We start from the raw sequence: 27339 nt of genomic DNA, 5'->3' as shown, positions 1-27339 counted from the left end.
CAGCGCTGCCGCGGGGATCCGATCATCCAGCATGGCGGCCGGAGGTCCCCTCACCTGGCTCCGTCCGTCTCCCGGGGTCTTCTGCTCTAGCCTGAGATCGAGCAGACCAGAGCAGAAGATCACCGATAATACTGAGCAGTGCTACGTCCTATACATAGCACTGAACAGTATTAGCAATCAACTGATTGCAGTGAATAGTCCCCTATGGGGACATAAAAAGTGTTAAAAAAAAAAAAAAAAAAAGTTACAAAATGTAAAATAAAAAAGGAAAAAATTAGAAAAATCCCCTCCCCAATAAAAAATAAAAACTTCAGTTTTTCCCATTTTACCCCCAAAAAAGCATAAAAAAAATACATATATTTGGTATCGCCGCGTGCGTAAAAGTCTGAAATATTAAAATATATAGTCAATCATCCAGTACGGTGAACTGCATAAACGTAAAAAAAAATTTAAAAGTCCAAAATTGCTGCTTTTTTGTCATTTTATTCCAAAAAATTTATAAAAATGTATAAAAAAGTAAAACCTAAGCAAAAGTGGCACTGATAAAAACTACAGATTATGGCGCAAAAAATTAGCCCACATACCGCCCCATATACGGAAAAGTGAGAAAGTTATAGGTGGTCAAAATATGGCAATTTCAAACATACTAATTTTGTTAAAATGGTTTGAGATTTGTTTTTAAGTGGTACAATTATAGAAAAGCATATAACATGGGTATCATTTTAATCGTATTGACCCACAGAATAAAGAAAACATGTCATTTTTACCAGAAAGTGTATAGCGTGAAAAAAAAAAAACCTTCCAAAATTTGCTAAATTGCAGTCTTCTATTCAATTTTTCCTCATAAATAATATTTGTTTGGTTGCGCCATACATTTTATGGTAAAATAAGTGATGTCATTACAAAGTACAATTGGTGACGCAAAAAACAAGCCCTCATATGGGTCTGTGGATGGAAATATAAGAGAGTTATGATATTTAGAAGGAGAGGAGGAAAAAACGAAAATGCAAAAATAAAATTGGTCTGGTCCTTAAGGCCAAAATGGGCCTGGTCCTTAAGGGGTTAAGGATGCTTTTGGCAGATCCGCTTACAAATTAATTGCCACCCTGGTGCAATTCCCCGGAAATTCAGTCGGACTTGGGGTATATTCACACTCAACTAAGCCGCTGCTGGTTGCCCACAGCTGTAACTTTCTTGCGAATTATGTTGCTACCTATGCCAAGTTGAAATATATAAAACATTACATAGGTGCAATCGAGTAGAACCAGCTCATCCCCAGGCTTCTGCGCGCGGACAGGACCAGTCCAAACGTATGCAAGGAAAGAAGATTGTCCAGCGCACACACGTGTAAAACCGAGCTGCTTTATTGCATAGTTGCCATGGGATACATCGGACACTCAGGTAACGTGACGCGTTTCGGCCCGCAGGGCCTTAGTCATACACAATGTATGACTAAGGCCCTGCGGGCCGAAACGCGTCACGTTACCTGAGTGTCCGATGTATCCCATGGCCACTATGCAATAAAGCAGCTCGGTTTTACACGTGTGCACTGGACAATCTTCTTTCCTAGCACAAAAATGAGCAACATAACATCTCCATAGGGAGTAAAATACCAGGGCAATGTTAAGTACACTCATTTAAGAAGTAAAAATAGTTAATGTAAAGTGGGTATTATTGGAATCGTACGGACCTGAAGAATCAAGATAACATGTCAGTTTGACCGCATGGTGAACGACATTTAAAAGAAGTTCCCAAAATATACAAAACTCTCAGCTAATAATCTGAAAAATTTCCCTTTGCAATGACATCTTTCACTGCTCTATAAAGCATATAAAGTCCTTAGTTGGGTCTGTAGATGGGAAAATTAGAAGAGTTATGGCTATTAAGGGGTACTCCAGTTTTATCAACTGGTGCCAGAAAGTTAAACAGATTTGTAAATTACTTCTATTAAAAAAATCTTAATCCTTCCAGTACTTTTTAGCTGTTGAATACTACAGAGGAAATTATTTTCTTTTTGGAACACAGAGCTCTGACATCATGACCACAGTGCTCTCTGCTGACACCTCTTTCCATTTTAGGAACTGTCCAGAGCAGCATATGTTTGCTATGGGGATTTTCTCCTACTCTGGACAGTTCTTAAAATGGACAGAGATGTCAGCAGAGAGCACTGTGCTCGTGATGTCAGCAGAAAGCTCTGTGTTCCAAAAAGAAAATAATTTCCTCTGTAGTATTCAGCAGCTGCTAAATACTAGAAGGATTAAGAATTTTTAATAAAAGTAATTTACAAATCAGTTTAACTTTCTGGTACCAGGTGATTTAAAAAAAAAAAAAAAAAAAAAAAAAAGTTTTCCACCGGAGTACCCCTTTAACAGCGAGTGCTGTAATTGTACGTCCTGGTGCGTTGGTACATTTACGTCCTAAGCATAACCGGGAGCATCGGAGCGATGCCCGGATCATGCATGGCAAGTCCCGGCTGCTGATCGCAGCCAGGGACCCGCCCGTAATGGCGGACACCCGCGATCCCGCAGATGTCCGCCATTAACCCCTCAGATGCCGTGATCAATACAGTTCACGGCATCTGCAGCATCGCGGTCACTAAAATGGATGGTCGGATCGTCAGCAGCGCTGCCGCGGCGATCCGATCATCCTGCACGCCAGCCAGAGGTCCCCTCACCTGCCCCCGCTACCTTCCGGAAGTCTTCTGCTCTGATCTGCCTTCCCGCAGACCAAAGCAGAAGATGATCGATAACACTGATCAGAGCTATGTCCTATACATAGCACTGAACAGGATTAGCAATGGAATAATTGCTATAAATAGTCCCTTATGGGGACTATTAAAGTGTAAAAATAAAAGTAAAAAAAAGTAAAAAAAAGTAAAAAAAAAGTGAAAAGCCCCCTCCCCCAAGAAAAACAGAAATTGTCCCATTTTCCCTATTTCACCCCCAAAAAGTGTTAAAAAAATATTTTATATACATATTTGGTATCAAGCGTGCGTAAATATCTGAACTATTAAAATAAAATGTTAATGGTGCTGTACGGTGAACGGCGTGAACGTAAAAAAAAAAGGCCAAAATAGATGCATTTTTATAACATTTTATTCCCAAAAAATTTATAAAAAATGGATTAAAAGGTCTATATAAGCAAATATGGTATCAATAAAAAGTACAGATCACGGCGCAAAAAATGAGCCCTCATACCACCGCTTATATGGAAAAATGAAAAAGTTATGGGTCTTCAAAATAGGGGGATTTTAAACATACTAATTTGGTTAAAAAGTTTGCGATTTTTTTTTAAGCGCAACAGTAATAGAAAAGTGTATAATCATGGGTATCATTTTAATCGTATTGACCCAAAGAATAAAGAACACACGTCATTTTTACCATAAATTGTACGGCGTGAAAACAAAACCTTCCAAAATTAGCAAAATTGCGGTTTTCTTTTTAATTTCACCACACAAATAGTATTTTTTTGGTTGCACCATACATTTAATGTTAAAGTGAGTGATGGCATTACAACGGACAACTGGTCGTGCAAAAAACAAGCCCTCATACTAGTCTGTGGATGAAAATATAAAAGAGTTATGATTTTTTGAAGGCGAGGAGGAAAAAACAAACGTAAAAATGTAATTGTCTGCGTCCTTAAAGGGGTATTCCAGTGGTGAAAAACATATCCCCTATCCTAAGGATAGGGGATAAGTTTGAGATCGTGGGGGGGTCCGACCGCTGGGGCTCCCTGCGATCTCTCTGTACGGGGGCCAGGCTCTACAGCCAGATAGCGGGTGTCGACCTCCGCACGAAGCGGCGGCCGACACGGCCCCTCAATACATCTCTATGGCAGAGCCAGAGATTGCCGAAGGCAGCGCTTCGGCTCTGCCATAGAGTTGTATTGAGGGGGCGTGTCGGCCGCCACTTAGTGCGGAGGTCGACACGCCCCCTTCCCGCGGGCTGTCGGGGCTCCGTACAGGAGATCGCAGGGGGCCCCAGCGGTCGGACCCCCCGCGATCTCAAACTTATCCCCTATCCTTAGGATAGGGCATAAGTTGTTCACCACTGGGTTCACCACTGGACTACTCCTTAAGGCCCAAATGGGCTGCGTCTATTCTTATTTACAGATCCCTGGATTCTTCATGTAAGTGCTCTCACACAGTGCAGTACTGCATCACAAACCCATGCAGTCTTTGGTAGACAGAAGAGCCAACATCTGATTCCATATATTCTACAAATTATAGACTAAACACAATTCACCTGAGGTTGAAGGCAAAGCCAGGTGTGGACCGAAATGAATGAGATAACATGTGGCTGCCCCTTATACACATTGGGGGAGATTCATCAAAACCTGTGTAGAAGAGTGGTGCAGTTGCCCATAGCAAACAGAGCGTTTTTTTTTTTAAATAGTCTGAAAAATGAACAAAGCTATTTGATTGGTTGCTATAGGCAACTGCACCGCTCTTCCCCTACACAGGTTTTGATAACTCTCCCCTAGCATTACTACCATGGCTTGGCTGGGAATTTACAGATACTTGTAGGCTGCACCTGGACTTGCCACTGTTTAAAGGGGTACTCCGCTGAAAATAAACTGGTGCCAAAAAGTTAAACAGATTTGTTAATTACTTCTATTAAAACAATCTTAATCCTTCCAGTACTTATCAGCTGCCGTTATCCTTTTTTTCCCCCTTTCTGTCTGACCACAGTACTCTTTGCTGACACCTCTGTCCATGTCAGGAACTGTCCAGAGCAGGAGCAAATCCCCATAGAAAACCTCTCCTGGCTGGACAGCGCATTTCCCACTGCTGCCACAGATTTTGCGCAGCGTGAAATATGCTGCATATACGCCAGGTGGGAACGTACCCTAAAAGAACTCAGCCCACTTTGGCCTTAAAAGGAGTACTTCGGTGGAAAACTTAAAAAATCAGCTGGTGCCAGTAAGTTATACAGATTTGTAAATTATCAGCTGCCATACGCTCCACAGTAAGTTGTGTAGTTCTTTTCTGTCTGACCAAAATGCTCTCTGCTGACACCTCTGTCCGTGTCAGGAACTGTCCAGAGTAGGAGCAAATCCCCATAGCAAACTTCTCCTGTTCTGGACAGTTCCTGACATGGACAGAGGTGTCAGCAGAGAGCACTGTGGTCTGACAGAAAAGAACAACTCAACTTCCTCTGTAGTATACAGCAGCTGATAAGTACTGGAAGGATTAAGATTTTTATATAAAAGTAAATTTACTAATCTGTTTAACTTTCTGACACCAGTTGATTTAAAAAAAAAAAAGATAAAAAGTTATGTAGGTTTTGTTTCATTTTACTATTTTTAATCCCTTCTAGACCCGTGACGGATCTAGTCCGTCATGGTGCCGCTCAGGTTGTATGGAATGGGCTCCTGACTTGTGCCCACTACATACCCAAGGACTAGCAGCTTTGGGGGGGGGGGGGGAAGAGATTTTGGGGGGCGATCCACTGTGGAGGTAGCCAGAGGGCTTAGCTCTCCTTCGGACGAGGCAGGAGTTGTGTGGATCTGTAGTTGTATCAGAACAGTAAGGAACATTATGACGAGGCAGGAGATGTGTGGATTGTAGAAGTATCAGTACAGTAAGGAGCATTACAGACGAGGCAGGAGATGTGTGAATCTGTAGTAGAGTCAGTACAGTAAGGAACATTATGACGAGGCAGGAGATGTGTGAATCTGTAGTAGAGTCAGTACAGTAAGGAACATTATGACGAGGCAGGAGATGTGTGAATCTGTAGTAGAGTCAGTACAGTAAGGAACATTATGACGAGGCAGGAGATGTGTGAATCTGTAGTAGAGTCAGTACAGTAAGGAACATTATGACGAGGCAGGAGATGTGTGAATCTGTAGTAGAGTCAGTACAGTAAGGAACATTATGACGAGGCAGGAGATGTGTGGATTGTAGAAGTATCAGTACAGTAAGGAGCATTACAGACGAGGCAGGAGATGTGTGGATCTGTAGTAGAGTCAGTACAGTAAGGAACATTATGACGAGGCAGGAGATGTGTGGATCTGTAGTAGAGTCAGTACAGTAAGGAACATTACAGACGAGGCAGGAGATGTGTGGATTTGTATTAGTATGAGTACATTATGTCAGAACATTATGACGAGAAGTTAAAAAAATATATATATATAGCAAACCCCAGTAAAGTAAAAAGCAATCAAAAAGTCTTATCAATACCACAATGGTACCGAAAAAAACAACAGATTACAACATTAAAAAAATAGCCCTTACAGCCTGGTATATGAAAAAATAAAAAAAGTTATAGGGGTAAGAAAAGGACAATTTTATGCATACTAATTTTCGTACAAAGTTATAATTTTTTTACATTTGTAAAATAAAACAAAAAAGCCTATATAAATTGGGTATTGTTGTAATCATATGGATCTACAGAATCAATAGAATGTGTTATTTTCACCAAGTGTACTGCTTAGAAATAGAAGCTCCTAAAAGTTTAAAAAAATTGCATTCCCCCCCCCCCCCCCCCCCCAATTTTGCCCCACAAATAACTTTTTTTTTTTTTAGCATGTTCTGAATGCTGGAGACGGCGCTGGGAGCTTGCGACGTCATAGCCCTGCCCCCTCAATGCAAGTCTATGGAGACATGCATTGAGGGGACAGGCCATGACGTCATTAGGGGGTGGGGCTATGACGTCACGAGCTCCCGGCGCTATCTCCACCGTTCGGAACAGTTTGTTCCAAACGCTGAGCAGCGGAGTACCCCTTTAAGAAAAAATGGGCAAAATAAAAAATATTTGTCCGTAAAATAGGAAAGAAAACGCCATAAAATGTTGATGGAATTTTTTTTAAATGTCGGGAACGCTCCCCCATTTTCAGCAGCCACACCCCCTTTCCCACGACCCTTTTTCGGGTTTTCTGATTAAACTGGAGAGTTGGTCAGGTTTTTAAATTTTTGGTGCAAATTCTGGCGCACCACCTGACAAAAGAGGTCGGGTTTACAATAGTAAATTAGGGCCATTGTGTGAACAGGGCCTTAGCGTGCGTAAACAAAAAGGGTTAAGGATTGCACGTGTGTGTGTGTGTTTTCTCAACTACTGCAAAAATACAGGGGGAGATCAAAAAATGTACAGAGGAAAAGTTGCTGAGTTGCCCATAGCAACCAATCAGATCGCTACTTTCATTTTTAACAAGGTCTCTTCAAAATGAAAGAAGCGATCTGATTGGTTGCTATGGGCAACACAGCAACTCCTCCTCTGGACAGGTTTTGATAAATCTCCCCCATAGTTTTTGCAAATTTGCCCCATATTGTCCCATTTTGAAGTAAAAAACGTGATTTAACGGTGTAGTCAGTACTATACGCTTATATTCAAACATTTACCGATAAAGGTGGCACTGGTCTGTCATCGCACGTCTGAAAAAAAAAAAAAACATATCAGGAGCGTAAGCTATATATGCATTTAAGCAAATATATTGAGACCGAGCCATCAAATTACGCATTTTACCTCAAAAACGTGATAATACTGAAAAAAATTTATAAAAAAAATAAAAAACTGTTGTGAAATGGCGCCAGTGTAGTTTTCACCGTCCGTTACCTCACGTAAAATGTGGCATTGCCAAAACCTGCAAAGAAGCAGATATGGCGCACAAGGAATTTATCTGCAGGTTTCTTACACAAATTGGCACTAAAGACTCAATTTTACCTTCCATGTGAGGAATTTAACTCAGATTTACCTCACATAAAGTGTGATGCTTACCAACACCCTGCAAACGCCATATGTTTGTAATATATATATATTATATATTACAGAGTATTAACAAATTGTTAAAAAAAAAAAAACTATACTTATAGACTCGCTGAGACTTGTAGTTCCACACCTCTAGCAATATAAACTATGAATAACCCAATACTATGGGACCTCCACCACAAACACGTCACCTCAGCGCTCACCAAACGCCAAACTGCCAACTGCGCATGCGTGAAAGGCTCCTCTGCTAACGGTAGAAACGCTTTCTAACTGCCCTTTATGTGTTCGCTTGGCGCGCATGCGTGTGACGTAAGACGTAGCGGAAGCGGGAGAATTTCCATGTTTACGTCTGGCATATTATTATTATTTGTTACAGCTTAGCTGCCAGAAAGCAACATGACCGTCAGAGCCGTAGCCGGCGGCTGTGCGACATGTTTGTTTTGGGCAAAAAGCTGTGTAGTTCTGTACATACATTGTAGCAGAAAATAACTTTATTAGTAGTGACATACATCAGCATTATAGACGTTTTATCAGATGTTATGAGTTATAAGTGAGGTGCCTATATGTGATACGGCTTCCAGGGTGTGGAGGAGGCGGCATATACAACGATGGGCAGTGAGGAGTGTGAGGACTGGCTGCTGGACTCTATAAAGCTGTAAGTGTATGGGGAGAAACTATAAGGATGATGGGAGTTATACTGCCTGCACAACTGATGGGAACTATGGATGACACACTGTTATGGGGGATCTGTAGAGGACACGCTGTTATGGGGGATCTGTAGATGACACACTGTTATGGGGGATCTGTAGATGACACACTGTTATGGGGGATCTGTAGATGACACACTGTTTTGGGGGATCTGTAGAGGACACACTGTTAGGGGAATCTGTAGAGGACACACTGTTAGGGGAATCTGTAGATGACACACTGTTATGGGGGATCTGTAGATGACACACTGTTATGGGGATCTGTAGAGGACACACTGTTATGGGGATCTGTAGAGGACACACTGTTATGGGGGATCTGTAGAGGACACACTGTTATGGGGGATCTGTAGATGACACACTGTTATGGGGGATCTGTAGATGACACACTGTTATGGGGGATCTGTAGATGACACACTGTTATGGGGGATCTGTAGATGACACACTGTTATGGGGGATCTGTAGATGACACACTGTTATGGGGGATCTGTAGAGGACACACTGTTATGGGGGATCTGTAGAGGGCACACTGTTATGGGGGATCTGTAGTTGACACTGTTATGGGGGATCTGTAGTTGACACTGTTATGGGGGATCTGTAGAGGACACACTGTTATGGGGGATCTGTAGAGGACACTGTTATGGGGGATCTGTAGATGACACTGTTATGGGGGATCTGTAGATGACACTGTTATGGGGGATCCCTTAGTGATTGTTTTGTTTCCCATTACAGGTATAAAGATCTTCATGACTTTGAGTTACAGGAGGCGACGAGGGTCATACAATGGACGGGTGATAAGAGTGGGTATGATCTATGACTCGGTGGTGCCCCCTAGTGTCCTAACAAAGCTCTGCCCCCTATATACTATGTTCTTGTGGCTGTCAGAGAATGCTGGTAGTTGTAGTTGTGCTGCAGCTGAACAGTCACAGGTTGGAGGTCTCTATATGGCGGTATGACATACTCATTAACCCCCTCAGTGCAGGCACACCCCCTGTGTAGGAGGGTACATTATTAACCCCTTTGTCTCGCAGGTATCTGTATAGCGGGGTACACCAGACCCCAGAATAATGAAATCCTGCAGCTGCTCTTCCCACAGAAACTTCATGAGACCGAGAACCAGGTAAGAACCAGGAGACGACCCAGCAGGTCACATAACTGTACCGGCCCTTAAACCGCTTGGGGACGGAGGTTTTTTTTGTTTTTGCACTTTTGTTTTTTTCCTCCTTACCTTTTAAATATCATAACTCTTTCAATTTTGCACCTAAAAATCCATACGATGGCTTATTTTTTGCGTCACCAATTCTACTTTGTAATGACATCAGTCATTTTACCCAAAAATCTACGTCGAAACGGGAAAAAAAATAATTGTGCGACAGAATTGAAGAAAAAACGCCATTTAGTACATTTTGGGGACTTCCGTTTCTACACAGTACATTTTTCGGTAAAAATGACACCTTATCTTTATTCTGTAGGTCCATACGGTTAAAATGATTCCCTACTTATATAGGTTTGATTTTGTCGCACTTCTGAAAAAAATCATAACTACATGCAGGAAAATGTATACGTTTATAATTGTCATCTTCTGACCCCTATAACTTTTTTATTTTTACGCATATGGGGCGGTATGAGGACTCATTTTTGCGCCGTGATCTGAAGTTTTTAGTGGTACCATCTTGTATTAATCAGACTTTTTGATCGCTTTTTATTCATTTTTTCATGATATAAAAAGTGACCAAAAATACGCTATTTTGGACTTTGGAATTCTTTTGTGCGCACGCCATTGACCGTGCGGTTTAATAAATGATATAGTTTTATAATTCAGACATTTCCGCACGCGGCGATACCACATGTTTCTTTTTATTTACACCGTTTGTTTTTTTTTTAATGGGAAAAGGGGGGTGATTCAAACTTTTATTAGGGAAGGGGTTAAATGATCTTTATTAACTTTTTTTCTTTTCACTTTTTTTTTTTTGCTTTGTTATAGCTCCCATAGGATACTATAACACTGCACACACTGATCTCTTACATTGATCATTGTTATCCCATAGGAGACTATAACACTGCACACACTGATCTTTTACATTGATCATTGTTATCCCATAGGGACCTATAACACAGCACACACTGATCTTTTACATTGATCATTGTTATCCCATAGGGACCTATAACACTGCACACACTGATCTCTTACATTGATCATTGTTATCCCATAGGGACCTATAACACTGCACACACTGATCTTTTACATAGATCACTGTTATCTCATAGGAGACTATAACACTGCACACACTGATCTATAACATTGATCATTGTTATCCCATAGGGGACTATAACACTGAAAACACTGATATTTTACATTGATCAATGGTTTCTCATAGGAAACCACTGATCAATGATTCTGCCGCTTGACTGCTCATGCCTGGATCTCGGGCACTGAGCAGTCATTCGGCGATCGGACACCAGAAGGCAGGTAAGGGGACCCTCCTTGTGTCCTACAGCTGATCGGGATGCAGCGATTTCGCCGTGGCGATCCCGAACAGCCCCCTGAGCTAACCGGCATTAGTTTACACTTTAGATGCAGTGTTCAACTTTGAACACCACGTGTAAAGGGTTAATAGCACGGGTCACCACGATCAGTGCTCCGCGCTATTAGCCACGGATCCCGGCTATTGTTAGAGGCCGGGCCTGACCCGCTATGGCATTGCCCCGTGTTATAGTACAGGTACGCCCTCCGTCTCCAACAGATTAAAGAGGTACTCCACCGAAAAACATCTTATCTACTATCCCCAGCAGCGGGACCCCCGCGATCTCCGGCACGGCACCCTAGCCATCCGTGTATGGCACGAACTCTGCTCCGTGCTGGATGACTGGCGACTACAGCCGCCACACCCCCATGTCTATGGGAGGAGGCGTGGCGGCTACTACGTAGCCGTCACGCCCCCTCCCATAGACATGAATGGAGGGGGCGTGACGTCACGGAAGCACCAAGCTTCCGTGTTCCGGATGCCACCGCTGATGCCGGCCCGGAGATCTCGGGGGTCTCCATCGGCGGGACCCCCACGATCAGACATCTTATCCCCTATACTTCGGATAGGGGATGAGATTTATTTCTGCCCAGTACCCCTTTAAACCTGGTGGTGGGACTTTTGTCTTCTCACTTTCCACCACCAGGGGACACTGTTCTCATACATTTTATTCTCCGTCAGTATTTCAGTAGTAAGTAAACACTGACATTTTAGCAGGAGCCTGTGTGGCCCCATATTGATACTTACTCAGCTTTTCCAGGCTCCTGAATGACATGTCTACCTGGCATTATTGTGATAGATATAAAACTGACACCCTCTTGGGTCTTATCTGGGGGAATTTGCCACTTAGGGGTCGGATGAACCATGGTAACATCTCCCTAGGAGAGCTCCCAGCTTTCTCAGAGTCCTGAATAGCAGTTTTGCTGGTATTAAGAAAGTATTGTATAACCAGACATAGGGAGGGAGCTGGATATGCCCAGTGTGGGGGATGGTATTGAATAATGATGTCATACTTGACCTACTCAGCTTTCCCAGACTCCTTAATGGCAGAACATAACCAATGATGCCGCAGTATGTAATCAGGATGGATGTTGTATAGCAAAATCAGATATGACATATTCTGTTGGGCAGTTACCCAGCTTTCCCATATTCCTAATTGCAATAGTAAATCTATTCTGTCCCAACCCACCACCCATATCCCTGCATACCAAGGTAGATTTGGAATTTTGGTTGACAGCCCACATTTGTAGGTACGCAGCTTTTCCAGGCTCCTGAATGGCAATTATCCCTGTATGCACATCAATAAACAGAATTGGTTATAATGTAACCAAACACATTTGCCATTGAGGGATCAGGGTGAGCTGGGTCACACTCACTGTAAGGTCTATTATGGAACCATTATGATAGTTACTCAGCTTTCCTAGGTACTGAATGACAACTGTACCTTTATGCACAGCAATAAAAAGACAGACTAAACTAATTATAATGTAAAAGACATATTTGCCATTCATAGGTCTTATGTTAGCTGGGTAACACAGTGGGAGCCATTATGAAGCCACTATGGTAGTTACTCAGCTTTCCCAGACTCCTGAATGGCAAATCTTACCCACCTATGCAGCCATGGATGTACAGGATGAATTTATTTTAGTAGAATCAGATTTGACTTTCATGTAATAATTAATCCTGCTGGGCAGATACCCAGCTTTCCTAGGCTGCTGAATATCAAATTAGCCTTCTAATGCAATACTTCATCCACTATTGTTTCACTGGCCTTCCCTACGGAAGCTGTCCTGACATGTACTGGTTAGTACCCAGCTTTCTCAAGTATCTGCATATTATGCAGATAGATGGGGAATTGGGGGGGGGGGGCAGTTGCCTAGACGTTTAGCCTTTCAGGGGCCTAGTAAAGACATGCAAATCCCTATTATAGTTAAAGTACATTTATTCATAATAACTCAGCTTTTATAGACTCCTGAATAACACATCAGTTTAATTACAACCCCTGATTGTTGGGCACCGAGGATAATTTACCATTCAGGAGCCTGGGAAAGCCGTGTACGGTCCCCTTCAGGGTTCCGTGCTCTCCCAGTGAACTTCCCGTCCTCTATTGTTCGCTGGACGTCTTCCTGGTGATATCCATGTAAACACCGGGCAGGAATTCACTTGCACTTTCTTCTCCTCCCCGCAGGGTCTGTGTCCAGAGAGGGATCTGAGGGTGGAGCACGGAGGGTTCTCCCAGCACCCAATCTACAGCCTCCAGCACATCCCCCATACCAGGTAGAGGACCCTTTTATAATCGCACTGATTGTCCCCTATGTCCAGACCTGCTGTGATCCAAAATAATAGGATAATGCAGTGTTTCTCAACCCGGTGCCTCCAGCTATTGCAAAACTACAACTCCCAGCATGCCTGGACAGCCAAAGGTTTGAAGAACACCATTTTTGAGCAGCCCTGTATTATACTCCAAAGCCGTACTCACTATTCTGCTGGTGGGGTCACTGTGTACATACATTACATTATTTATCCTGTACTGATCCTGAGTTATATCCTGTATTATACTCCAGAGCTGTACTCACTATTCTGCTGGTGGGGTCACTGTGTACATACATTACATTACTTATCCTGTACTGATCCTGAGTTATATCCTGTATTATACTCCAGAGCTGTACTCACTATTCTGCTGGTGAGGTCACTGTGTACATACATTACATTATTTATCCTGTACTGATCCTGAGTTATATCCTGTATTATACTCCAGAGCTGTACTCACTATTCTGCTGGTGAGGTCACTGTGTATATACATTACATTACTTATCCTGTACTGACCCTGAGTTATATCCTGTATTATACTCCAGAGCTGTACTCACTATTCTGCTGGTGAGGTCACTGTGTACATACATTACATTACTTATCCTGTACTGATCCTGAGTTATATCCTGTATTATACTCCAGAGCTGTACTCACTATTCTGCTGGTGAGGTCATTGTGTACATACATTACATTACTTATCCTGTACTGATCCTGAGTTATATCCTGTATTATACTCCAGAGCTGTGCTCACTATTCTGCTGGTGAAGTCACTGTGTACATACATTACATTACTGATCCTGAGTTATATCCTGTATTATACCCCAGAGCTGTACTCACTATTCTGCTGGTGAGGTCACTGTGTACATACATTACATTACTTATCCTGTACTGATCCTGAGTTATATCCTGTATTATACTCCAGAGCTGTACTCACTATTCTGCTGGTGAGGTCACTGTGTACATACATTACATTACTTATCCTGTACTGATCCTGAGTTATATCCTGTATTATACTCCAGAGCTGTACTCACTATTCTGCTGGTGAGGTCACTGTGTACATACATTACATTACTTATCCTGTACTGATCCTGAGTTATATCCTGTATTATACTCCAGAGCTGTACTCACTATTCTGCTGGTAGGTCACTGTGTACATACATTACTTATCCTGTACTGATCCTGAGTTATATCCTGTATTATACTCCAGAGCTGTACTCACTATTCTGCTGGTGAGGTCACTGTGTACGTACATTACATTACTTATCCTGTACTGATCCTGAGTTATATCCTGTATTATACTCCAGAGCTGTACTCACTATTCTCCTGGTGATGTCACTGTGTACATACATTACATTACTTATCCTGTACTGATCCTGAGTTATATCCTGTATTATACTCCAGAGCTGCACTCACTATTCTGCTGGTGAGATCACTGTGTACATACATTACATTACTTATCCTGTACTGATCCTGAGTTATTTCCTTTATTATACTCTAGAGCTGTACTCACTATTCTGCTGGTGGGGTCACTGTGTACATAGTCTGGGGTATGATATGGCGGTAATTCTTACACATCTGTGTTCTGTAGATGGGATTCTCCTTGTATCTAACAATCTGCACAGGAACCTGCAGAGATTTCCCTCCCCGCAGCCCTTCCTGTTATGTTCCCTTCTCACTACTGGAGTCTGAGGTTCATATAGTCACCGACCGACACCACAAATCACCATCCAGAATCCTATGTACTCCAATATGATATTGTAGTAATTACATTCCGACAGTATATATGACTGTATATACCCAGGAGCTGTACATGTGATCTCTACCTATGTCTCCTCTTCTAGTCTCCTGGTCACCAGTGCTCCGTCCTCTGCTCATGTCCAGATCTGGCAGATTGGAGCTGAAGATAAAGGTAAAAGTTTTCTTCATGTATATACACAGAGCATTCGGAAAGTATTCAGACCCTTTCACTTTTTTTTCTCTACACCAAGACCCTTCTCCCCCGATTACTTAGTTTGGTGGGGCGGCAGCTCTAGTAGGAGTCCTGGTTGTTCCTTCTTCTTCCATGTAAGAATTATGGAGGACACTGAGCTCTTGGGAAATTTTAGTGCAGCAGAAATGTTTTTGTCCCTTCTATAGATCTGTTCCTTCACACAATCCTGTCTCTGAGCTCTACAGGCAGTTCTTTTCACCTCATGGCTCAGTGTTTGCTCTGATATACATTGTCAGCTGTGAGACCTTATATAGACAGGGCTGTGTCTGATGTCTACAGGCAGTCCTTTCCTCCTTATGGCTCAGTGTTTGCTCTGATATACATTGTCAGCTGTGAGACCTTATATAGACAGGGATGTGTCTGATGTCTACAGGCAGTCCTTTCCCCCTTATGGCTCAGTGTTTGCTCTGATATACATTGTCAGCTGTGAGACCTTATATAGACAGGGCTGTGTCTGATGTCTACAGGCAGTTCTTTCCACCTCATGTCTTGGTGTTTGCTCTGATATACATTGTCCGCTGTGAGACCTTATATAGACAGGGATGTGTCTGAGCTCTACAGGCAGTTCTTTCCTCCTCATGGCTCAGTGTTTGCTCTGATTTACATTGTCAGCTGTGAGACCTTATATAGACAGGGATGTGTCTGAGCTCTACAGTCAGTTCTTTCCACCTCATGGCTTGGTGTTTGCTCTGATATACATTGTCCGCTGTGAGACCTTATATAGACAGGGATGTGTCTGATGTCTACAGGCAGTTCTTTCCTCCTCATGGCTCAGTGTTTGCTCTGATATACATTGTCAGCTGTGAGACCTTATATAGACAGGGCTGTGTCTGAGCTCTACAGGCAGTTCTTTCCTCCTCATGGCTCAGTGTTTGCTCTGATATACATTGTCAGCTGTGAGACCTTATATAGACAGGGCGGTGTCTTCCCAAATCCTGTCCAATCAGATGAATTAACCCCTGGTGACTCCAACCAAGGTGGAGAAGCATATCAGAGATGAGGAGAAATGGGAGGAGCCAGAGATAAATATCAAGTGTCATAGCAAAGGGTATGAATACTTATGGTTATGTAACATTTTAGTTTTTCTTTGTTTTGTTTTTTTAAATAAATTTCCCCAACCAGGGTGCCTCCTGTTGTTGCAAAACTTCAACTCCCAGCATGCCCGGACAGCCGTCGGCTGTCCGGGCATGCTGGGAGTTGTAGTTTTGCATTAAAGGGGTACTCCCGGGGAAAACTTTTTCTTTTAAATCAACTGGTGCCAGCAACTTAAACAGATTTGCAAATCACTTCTATTAAAAAATCTTAATCCTTCCAGTACTTTTTAGGGGCTGTATACTAAAGAGAAATCCAAAAAAGAAATGCATTTCCTCTGATGTCATGACCACAGTGCTCTCTGCTGACCTCTGCTGTCCATTTTAGGAACTGTCCAGAGCAGCATATGTTTGCTATGGGGATTTTCTCCTACTCGGGACAGTTCCTAAAATGGACAGCAGAGGTCAGCAGAGAGCACTGTGGTCATGACATCAGAGGAGATGCATTTCTTTTTTTGATTTCTCTTTAGTATACAGCCCCTTAAAAGTACTGGAAGGATTAAGATTTTTTAATAGAAGTGATTTACAAATCTGTTTAACTTGCTGGCACCAGTTGATTTAAAAAAAAAAAAAAAACAATGTTTTCCACCGGCGTACCCCTTTAAGTGCAGCTTTCTCTCTCTAACATTGTGCTGAGCTATTGTTCTCTGGTAGCTGCCCTGTCATGATTCTTCCTCTTACAGATGTCATTCAGCCCACAACATCCATACAGTCTGATCCCAGCAAGGAAACGTGGACAAAAATTGCCATTTTGGGTGGGACAGCGCCACGCGTGGTCCACGGATCCCAGGTCAACGCCGTTCACATAACCGAGATCGAGTCAGCCAAGCGCGTCTATACATTAGGTAGGTGGCGAGTTAGAACCTTTTACTGCGGGGACCTTCCACAATCCTCTATGCTGTGCTGCATTGTAGGTGATGTAGTGCCGGGTGCAAATGATTGCAGCTCTGTATGTGACTGGAGCGTAGAGCAGGATGTCACCCGTGTGCAGGAAAGCAAAGACGTCTGTGTCAAGATTGGCTGCTGCCTGTCTTACAAAATGTCAGAAAGGAAGCTAGACTTCTCGCACACCCCAGAGCTGCAATCATAGTGCTGCTGGTCTCCTGTAAGTTCACAGTACAGAAGTGTGTCTTTATAATCTGGCAGCTAAGCAAGGGTATGTCTTTATAATCTGCCACCTATGCAGGGGTGTGTCTTTATATATCCGACACCTGTCTGTCTTTATATCTTGCAGCTAAGCTGGGGTGTAGCTATATAATTTGGCAGTTAACCAGGGGTGTGTCTTTATATATCTGGTACTTAAGCAGGGGTGTGTCTTTATATATATATATATATATATCTGGTATTTAAGCAGGGGTGTGTCTTTATATATATCTGGTATTTAAGCAGGGGTGTGTCTAAATATATATCTGGTACTTAAGCAGGGGTGTGTCTTTATATATCTGGTACTTAAGCAGGGGTGTGTCTTTATATATCTGGTACTTAAGCAGGGGTGTGTCTTTATATATCGGGTACTTAAGCAGGGGTGTGTCTTTATATATCTGGTACTTAAGCAGGGGTGTGTCTTTATATATCTGGTACTTAAGCAGGGGTGTGTCTTTATATATCCGACACTTGTCTGTCTTTATATCTTGCATTTAAGCAGGGGTGTATCTTTTTAATCTGGCAGCTAAGCAGGGGTGTATCTATATAATTTGGCAGCTAAGCAGGGGTGTATCTATATAATTTGGCAGCTAAGCAGGGGTGTATCTTTTTAATCTGGCAGCTAAGCAGGGGTGTGTCTTTATACATCTGGCAGCTTGCAGGGTTGTGTCTTTATATATCCGACACTTGTCTGTCTTTATATCTTGTATCTTGCAGCTATGACGGGGTGTGTCTTTATATCTGGCATCTATGAAGGGGTGTGTCTTTATATCTGGCATCTATGAAGGGGTGTGTCTTTATATCTGGCATCTATGAAGGGGTGTGTCTTTATATCTGGCATCTATGAAGGGGTGTGTCTTTATATCTGGCATCTATGAAGGGGTGTGTCTTTATATCTGGCATCTATGAAGGGGTGTTTCTTTATATCTGGCATCTATGAAGGTGTGTGTCTTTATATCTGGCATCTATGAAGGGGTGTGTCTTTATATCTGGCATCTATGAAGGGGTGTGTCTTTATATCTGGCATCTATGAAGGGGTGTGTCTTTATATCTGGCATCTATGATGGGGTGTGTCTTTATAGTTTGCACACAAATTGCTCAAGGCAGGGAAAGAGTACAATTTTATTATGAAAACCAAACCCCAGTCACCTAGGTGATGGGGTATAAACCCCTAAACAAAAAATGTCTTTGTGGCTATATGTCTCTTAACTCCTGAGGACATGGTTGTTACCACGAAACACGTAGGGGAGACATTGTGTGTTTGATTTTAAACAATACAGCTTAGTTACACCTCATATGTGGCTGTATAATCTCTACTCCATAAAGGACAGTGTAATCATTTTGTGGGACCGTGCTGGATTCTTTTAATACACTTGTTATTCAGCCCTTTTAATATTTTGTAATAAAAGTGAAGTTTTAAGACCCACCCATAAGATTATAGGCCGTCAAGCCCCCTCCCCTAGACTTGCATTAAGGGGGCAGGGCATGACATAATGAGGAGGTGGAGCTATGACATCACGAGCTCCCGACTCCAGCGTTCGGAACAATTTGTTCCAAACACTGAGCAGCGAAGTACCCCTTTTAAGGGAGGATTTTTTTTTTTTTTACAAGTTCATACCCCGTCACCTAGGTGACTGGGGTTTGGTTTTCATAATGTCTTCATAGTTTATCACCTAAGCAGGGGTGTGTCTTTATAGTTTATCACCTAAGCAGGGGTGTGTCTTTATATGGTACCTAAGCAGGGGTGTGTTTTTATAGTTTATCACCTAAGCAGGGGTGTGTCTTTATAGTTTATCACCTAAGCAGGGGTGTGTCTTTTTGAATTGTGAATGCAGCTTTGACTGTGACTAGTGACCCTTCACACCTCTTTCCACCCCCAGCTGTGTCTAGCGATGAGGCGATCGGGTCGCTCTCTTTTCTGGATCCTAATACTATTCATCTGTGCTGCCTGAGCGGCCGGCAGATCATCGCTGACGTCCGGCGCCCGGGAATCACCAGTGAGGGGAGCGTGGCCCTAAGCGTGCCCCATGGAGGACGGTGGTGCACAGCTGTAAAGTCTGAGAACCAAGATGCCTGTGCAGAGATCGCCATCCTGTCCTCTGAGGGTCATATCACTATCACTGATACTCGGGACATAGCAGCCCCCCTGAAATGTGCCAAGATTAAGTCACCCAGTGCCCCCACTGGGGATGTGATGTGCGTCTGCTGGGCCCCCAAACTGGAAGGATGCATCTCCGCCTCAGGTATTCCTCCAGTATTATCAGATGTTCTAGATTGTTAGAAGAGGTGGAATAGAACTGAGAGTATGCTTGTCCTCCCCCCCCCCCCCCCCATACAGGCTTTGATGGTACAGTCCAGATCTACGATACAAGACCCTGGGACGCAGCAGTGAAGGAGGTGGATGCGCTCTTTACCCACAGGGGCCACGCTGTGATGGGGGAGTGTGAGGACGGAAGCGCCCCCAGGGTCACCGTCCACTCCTGGCACCCATGGAAAGAGAGGACGCTGGTGTCCGCTGCAAATGACGGCTCCTTACATATCTGGGACTGGCTGGACACCGCCCTGCAGAGCTAGCTATACTGACCACATAACCTGAGAAAACTTTATTACTTAAGGTGTTTTTTTTTTTTTTATCCTAATAATTTTTGTAACAAAAATTAATAAAAAAAAACAAAAATTCTGCATCTTCTGTCAATGGCAGGATATGTAATGACTGCGTGGTCCCAAATTTTCTTCTAAGTGCCTGGAAATTGAGTGGGCATAGACGGGGAGGGGAGTGTACTGAAGAGACGGGGAGGGGAGTGTACTGAAGAGACGGGGGGGAGTGTACTGAAGAGACGGGGGGGAGTGTACTGAAAAGAGACGGGGAGGGGAGTGTACTGAAAAGAGACGGGGAGGGGAGTGTACTGAAAAGAGACGGGGAGGGGAGTGTACTGAAAAGAGACGGGGAGGGGAGTGTACTGAAGAGACACGGGGAGGGGAGTGTACTGAAGAGACACGGGGAGGGGAGTGTACTGAAGAGACACGGGGAGGGGAGTGTACTGAAGAGACAAGGGGTGTACTGAAAAGAGACGGGGAGGGGAGTGTACTGAAGAGAGACGGGGAGGGGAGTGTATTGAAGAGACACGGGGAGGGGAGTGTATTGAAGAGACACGAGGAGGGGAGTGTACTGAAGAGACACGGGGAGGGGAGTGTACTGAAGAGACACGGGGAGGGGAGTGTACTGAAGAGACACGGGGAGGGGAGTGTACTGAAGAGACGGGGAGGGGAGTGTACTGAAAAGAGACGGGGAGGGGAGTGTACTGAAGAGACACGGGGAGGGGAGTGTACTGAAGAGACACGGGGAGGGGAGTGTACTGAAGAGACAAGGGGTGTAATGAAAAGAGGGGGTGTAATCAAGAGAAAGAGGGTATGAAGAGCTGGGTTGTGGAAATCCTATCCCCCGACACCCAGGACATGCAGTCCCGGGCACCGACAGAGATTTCTACAAGCATTTATCCCTGCTGCAGGCAAGCAGAGCCAGGGCCAGAGACACCAGCCTAGAGCACCCAGAGGATGAGGCAATTTAACCCCCTGCCGCAGAGCGTGGTGTTTATAGAGCGCAGCAGGGGTATGAAGCACACTCAGGATCTGGGCATGCTCATACCCACTTGCTTACCCGTGGCTAATTCCCGTAACATTGCCGATCAGGCCGTTGTCTGGCATTAACCCTTTAGATGTCACAATTAAAGTTGTTTGCGGCGTCTAACTAAAAGTGCCAAAATGAAGAGACAGGGATTGTAGTGAAGTGTTCATACAGAATAAGGGAGATTTATCATTGTATTTAGGGCTTTTTTTTTTTGCCTTACATGTGCGCATAAAATGTAGCCTGTGTACCTGAACATTTATTTATTGTGACTTGTCTGTAGGCTAATAATAAAAACAGCCTTTCCAAGGGCAATTTCAGTTTTCACTTTTCAGTGGTAACAAATTTATCAAATGCAATTGTCACACAAAAAGCTCCTCCAAAACACCTCGAATCTACACCAGCCCAGAACTGACTTGCAAAACTGCCTTTGTACAGCATAATTTCATATTCCCCGCTGTGTGCTGTAATTAGTCAGGACCAACTAACCAATCTCGCCTCCTGGTGGGAAATATGAAGTTACAGTGTGTAACACTCACGTGTCTGAAGACATGGATCCGCTGGACCTGTGTGGCAGATGACTCGGACCGTGCCAGGGAGCGGAGTCTAGGGTGCCGCTGGTCTTCACCAGAGCTGCCGCAAAGCAGGATGGGCTTGCTGCTGCAGACGACACCCAGGTCGCTACCCCCGGCAACGGCTCGACCACACAGGCGGCTGAGGAGATGTGAAGCACAGAAGGGATGAGACACCTCGTAGTCAGGATAGCTGTAGGTCAGGGCAGGCGGCACAGTAGCGTAGTCTGGACGTAGTGGAAGTTCAGTAGGCAGGCGGCAGAGAAGCAAGGTCACGAGAGCAGGAGATCTGGTACACTGCAAGGCAATACAAAGGAACGCTTTCTCTAGGGCACAAGGTAACAAAGATCCGGCAGTGAACTGAGGAGGGTGGAGGAATTTATGTACAAGACACAGGTGGTTACACTAATGAGCGTACTGGCCCTTTAAATCTTAAAGCTCCGGCACCCCCAGACTCACGCCGGAGCAGAGAGGCGGAAGCAGAGGCAGGAGAAACACCTGGAGAGTGACGGACTGGGGCGGGTGCGTCCCGCAATGTGAGTCCCAGCCCTGTCGGCAGCAGAAGGTAAGGGGACCATGCGCTCACGGCCAGCGTGTGAGGCCGGAGCGCATAGCATAACACGGTGTCATGATTTTACATTCTAGGTCGGGAGCCGGCCAGGGAGAGGAGCGCAATGCCATCCCCTTCACCGGCTTCTATTCTTATGATCACAGATGGTCTCTGGAGTGAGACCTGGTGCGATCAACAACTTTTGACATGTCTGATTAACATTTTAAAACTTGTGTATACTTTCCTCACTGTAATATCTTGCTGGGCTAAACGCTTTGTGCCGACCCAGCAAGGAAAGAATTAGCGGTTTGTAAGAGTTAGCTGTCTGGAAATTATGAGAGTTGTTGTTTAGCAACAGCTTGGTGGCTCCCTGTATGGGAACACACTGCTTCATGGGCCTTCTCCCCAAGAAGAGCACCCTAAATGTACTACCCCATTTTTTTCTTCTTCTCATTTCAGATCAGTCTACGTCGATAACCAGCATTTAATTTTTTTTTTATTTCAACAAAATGGTTTAAGAGGGCTTGTGGGGGAGTGTTTTTTGTAATAAATTTTTCATTTACTTTACATTACTAAGCCAAGGTTTAGCATTAGCCACAAAAACAGCTTGCGCTAACAATTATAATCTCCAATTATGCTCCTGGGCCTAGGTGGTAACAGGCTGGCGTTATTTAGGCTGGGGAGGGCCTGTAACAATGGTCCTCACCTACCCTGGTAACCTCACATTGTTGCTGCTTGGTTGGTATCTGGCTGAGAATGAAATACCGGGAACCACAGACGTTTTTATTTAATTATTTATTTATCTGATGAAAAATAGTGTGGGGTTCCTGATATTTTTATTCTCATAATAATAAATCATATTTGTACCCAAAATATATAAAAGTACAGTGGGGAGGTGCCTAAAACATAACCTTTATTCTAGTATATATTCGGTATTGTGCTTTTTCAGGTATCTGAGTATGTGGATAACAACTTATTGGGATTATATTTTTTCTCTCTCAGTTCATCTGCGGATCATGGGAGGGCCGTGAGTAGCGGGATTTAACTATACCGCACCATTTTTACCAATTTTTCTTTATAGGTGGATTTACAGGTCGTATTGTCGTTTTTTTTTTTTTTTTTTTTGCAGATGACCCGGATTACAATTACGGTTCCTGTTTATGCAATAGGCATTGTCCTACGTAGCGGTCATAATTAGTGCTCAAACTATTGTGTACATCTATTTGGATATATGTAGTGCTTATGCAGATGTATCTATATGTTCTTTATTTGACCTATGTACAGTCTGATGTATTCCAAATAGTGGCTTGTTTGCTTGGCCCGTTGTATTGTTTGGTATATGGTCTCCCCTGAGGATGCCAGGTTATTTTTGTAGAAACGCGTTGGAAGCCATACAAGTATGGTTGGTACTGGTTACACATTGAACAGTGACTAGTTATTAGTTTGGTGAATTTTTAATACTAGAATAAATGTTATGTTTAAGGTACCTCCCCACTGAACTTTTATATATTTTGGGTACAAATATGATTTATTCTATTAGCTGGGAGCTTGATAGACCCCTTGCAGGTCCAGGACTAATCTAAGTTAGCAAGTGTATTATAGTTCTTTTCTGATTATAAGACACCTTTCACTACTAAGCCTATAAAGTAAAAAAAAAAAAAAAAAAAAAAAAAGGAAAAAAACGCAATACCTAATTACCTAATGTAATTTTATTACAAAAAAACACTCCCCCCACAAGCCCCTGTTAACCATCTAATTGAAATAATAAAAAAGTTTTAAAAAAACGCTGGTCATCGACATAGTCCACCAAATCAGAAGTAGTCCTCTACATACACTGATCTGGAGAAGATAAGAAAAACACAAACAATGTTGAATTTTTTTTTGTAATAAATACTATAATAATAGTATAATATATACACACACACAGTCATTGCCCTTAATGTTGGCACTCATGAAATTTTTTAAGAAAATGAAGTATTTCTCACAGAATAGGATTGCAGTAACACATGTTTTGCTATACACGTTTATTCCCTTTGTGTGTATTGGAACTAAACCAAAAAGGAAAAAAAGCAAATTGGACATAATGTCACCAAACTCCAAAAATGGGCTGGACAAAATTATTGGCCCCCTTAACTTAAAATTTGGTTGCACATCCTTCGGAAAAAATAACTGAAATCAGTCGCTTCCTATAACCATCAATAAGCTTCTTACACCTCTCAGCCGGAATGTTGGACCACTCTTCCTTTACAAACTGCTCCAGGTCTCTTATTGGAAGGCGCCTTTTCCCAACAGTAATTATAAGATCTCTCCACAGGTGATCAATGGGATTTAGATCTGGACTCATTGCTGCCACTTCAGAACTCTCCAGCGCTTTGTTGACGTATGTTTGGGGTCATTGTCCTGCTGGAAGACCCAAGATCTCGGACACAAACCCAGCTTTCTGACACTGGGCTGTACAGTGCGACCCAAAATCCATTGGTAATCCTCAGATTTCATGATGTCTTGTACACATTCAAGGCCCCCAGTGCCAGAGGCAGCAAAACAACCCAAAACATCACTGACCTCCCCCATATGTCACTGTAGGTACTGTGTTCTTTTCTTTGTAGGCCTCATTCCATTTTCGGTAAACAGTAGAATAATTTGCTTTACCAAAAAGATCTATCTTGGTCTCATCTGTCCACAAGACATTTTCCCAGAAGGATTTTGGTTACTCAAGTTCATTTTGGCAAAATGTAGTCTTGCTTTTTTATGTCTCTGTGTCAGTACGGACAGTACAGTTCATTTAAATGTGGACGGATAGTTCGCACTGACACTGATGCTCCCTGAGCCTGCAGGACAGCTTGAATATCTTTGGAACTTGTTTGGGGCTGCTTATTCACCATCCGGATTATCCTGCATTGACACCTTTTATAAATTTTTCGTCCACGCCCAGGGAGATTAGCTACAGTGCCATGGTTTGCAAACTTCTTGATAATGTTGCGCACTGTGGACAAAGACAAATCTAGATCTCTGGAGATGGACTTGTAACCTGGAGATTGTTGATATTTTTCCACAATTTTGGTTCTCAAGTCCTCAGACAGTTCTCTTCTGCTCTTTCTGTTGCAAAGACTAAGTGAACTTCTCTCTTCTTTTTATCTGCTTTCAGGTGTGATTTTTATGTTGGCAAAATCATTTTGTCCAGCCCATTTTTAGAGTTTGGTGACATTGGGGGGCATTTACTAAGGGGTTTAGTCATTTTTTTCTGACTATTTTTGGCGCAAAATTGTCGCAATTGCGCCTACCCTATAAATTGTGCGACTTTCCCTAGCAAGAGCTAGAAAGTAAAAAAAAAAATTCCCGCTTAATTTACGCAAGTTTTCACATTTTACTTGCAGTGGTCAGGAATTTATTAACTGAGACAGTCGCAGTTGCGCAATAAACTGTCGCAACGGCCATAAAAATTGACTAAATTTACTCCAGCTCCAACATGGAGCAGGAAAAGCTACTGCTGCCCGGGCTCCGACATACTTTCTCCCCGCTACCCTCACTGCGCTACCGGGACACTACAGTGATTTATATCCCCCCCTCTCACCTGCCAGCGCCACACAACTCCCATCTGTCTGCTGTTGCAAGACTACAAGTCCCAGCATGCCCTTACAGTGAGGACATGCTGGGAGTTGTAGTCTTGTAGCAGCGGGAGCTGAGCGGCGCGGGCGGGAGACAAGGGGAGGGGGGGTAGGCCGTATGAGGAGCCCGGGCGGGAGACAAGGGGGGTAGCGGGGAGACCGTATGAGGAGCCCGGGCGGCTGCACTGTAATGTCAGCCCGGGCTCCTGCCCTGAGAGCCATAGGCTTTGGCTGTCAGGGCATGCTGGGTGTTGTAGTTTTGCAACAGCTGGAGGGCCACAGTTTGCAGACCACTGGTGTGTGGTCTGTAAACTGTAGTCCTCCAGCTGTTGCAAAACTAAACAGCTGAAGGGGACCGGCGAAGAAGTTCACTTACCCTTCCGAGGCTCCAGCGACGATCGGTGACGGAGATCGTCGCGCGGCACTGTCGCGCGGCGGTGTCGTGCAGCGCTGGATCCTACGGAAGCCGGTAAGTTGCGCAAGCTTCCCAACCAGGGTGCCTCCAAATGTTGCAAGACTACAACTCCCAGCATGCCTGGACACCCTTTGGCTGTCCGGGCATGCTGGGAGTTGTAGTTTTGCAACAGCTGGAGGCACCCTTGTTGGGAAACACTGGCCTAAAACAGTGTTTCCCAACCAGGGTGCCTCCAGATGTTGCAAGACTACAACTCCCAGCATGCCTGGACAGCCATTGGCTGTCCAGGCATGCTGGGAGTTGTAGTTTTGCAACAGCTGGAGGGCCACAGTTTGCAGACCACTGGTTTGTGGTCTGTAAACTGTAGTCCTCCAGCTGTTGCAAAACTAAACAGCTGAAGGGGACCGGCGAAGAAGTTCACTTACCCTTCCGAGGCTCCAGCGACGATCGCTGTCGGAGATCGTCGCGCGGCAGTGTCGTGCAGCGCTGGATCCTACGGAAGCCGGTAAGTTGCGCAGGCTTCCCAACCAGTTGTTGCAAGACTACAACTCCCAGCATGCCTGGACAGCCTTTGGCTGTCCAGGCATGCTGGGAGTTGTAGTTTAGCAACAGCTGGAGGCACCCTGGTTGGGAAACACTGGCCTAAAACAGTTGGGAAACACTGGCCTAAAACAGTCACCCTGGTTGGGAAACACTGTTTTAGGCCAGTGTTTCCCAACCAGGGTGCCTCCAGATGTTGCAAGACTACAACTCCCAGCATGCCTGGACAGCCTTTGACTGTCCAGGCATGCTGGGGCTTGTAGTTTTGCAACATCTGGAGGCACCCTGGTTGGGAAACACTGTTTTAGGCCAGTGTTTCCCAGCCAGGTTGCCTCCAGATGTTGCAAAACTACAACTCCCAGCATGCCTAGACAGCCTTTGACTGTCCAGGCATGCTGGGACTTGTAGTTTTGCAACATCTGGAGGCACCCTGGTTGGGAAACACTGTTTTAGGCCAGTGTTTCCCAGCCAGGTTGCCTCCAGATGTTGCAAAACTACAACTCCCAGCATGCCTAGACAGCCTTTGACTGTCCAGGCATGCTGGGACTTGTAGTTTTGCAACA

General features: G+C 43.9%; 2 protein-coding genes across 9 annotated transcripts in view; one reads left to right on the top strand and one right to left on the bottom strand.

Annotated features, from left to right (window-relative positions):
* The window catches only part of LOC130358207 (piwi-like protein 1), a 107942-nt gene extending 99979 nt beyond the window's left edge, over positions 1-7963 (bottom strand). Inside the window, exon 1 of one of the 7 annotated variants that reach the window (XM_056561094.1) lies at positions 7910-7963. The gene's annotated coding sequence lies outside the window, so the exon portion shown is untranslated. The other 6 variants (XM_056561092.1, XM_056561091.1, XM_056561093.1 and 3 more) reach the window with 6 other exon arrangements.
* An 81-nt stretch (positions 7964-8044) lies between these two features.
* On the top strand, positions 8045-20151 carry WDR73 (WD repeat domain 73). 2 transcript variants are annotated; one of them, XM_056561099.1, is made up of 8 exons: positions 8045-8361; positions 9143-9214; positions 9442-9530; positions 13124-13212; positions 15087-15154; positions 17010-17171; positions 19350-19712; positions 19808-20151. In XM_056561099.1, exons 2-8 carry the CDS (start codon positions 9157-9159, stop codon positions 20041-20043), a joined length of 1065 nt encoding a protein of 354 aa, XP_056417074.1. In that variant the 5' UTR covers positions 8045-8361; positions 9143-9156; the 3' UTR covers positions 20044-20151. The 2 variants fall into 2 exon arrangements, with proteins under 2 accessions (XP_056417074.1, XP_056417073.1); XM_056561098.1 differs by having other exon boundaries at positions 8046-8361; positions 9143-9210; positions 19808-20150.
* Positions 20152-27339: the final 7188 nt, after the last annotated feature.

This window comes from Hyla sarda, chromosome 2 (assembly GCF_029499605.1).
Source record: "Hyla sarda isolate aHylSar1 chromosome 2, aHylSar1.hap1, whole genome shotgun sequence".
NCBI lineage: Eukaryota > Metazoa > Chordata > Amphibia > Anura > Hylidae > Hyla > Hyla sarda.
The sequence above is the reverse complement of the archived record's forward strand: the minus strand, read 5'-3'. Positions and strand labels throughout refer to the sequence as shown.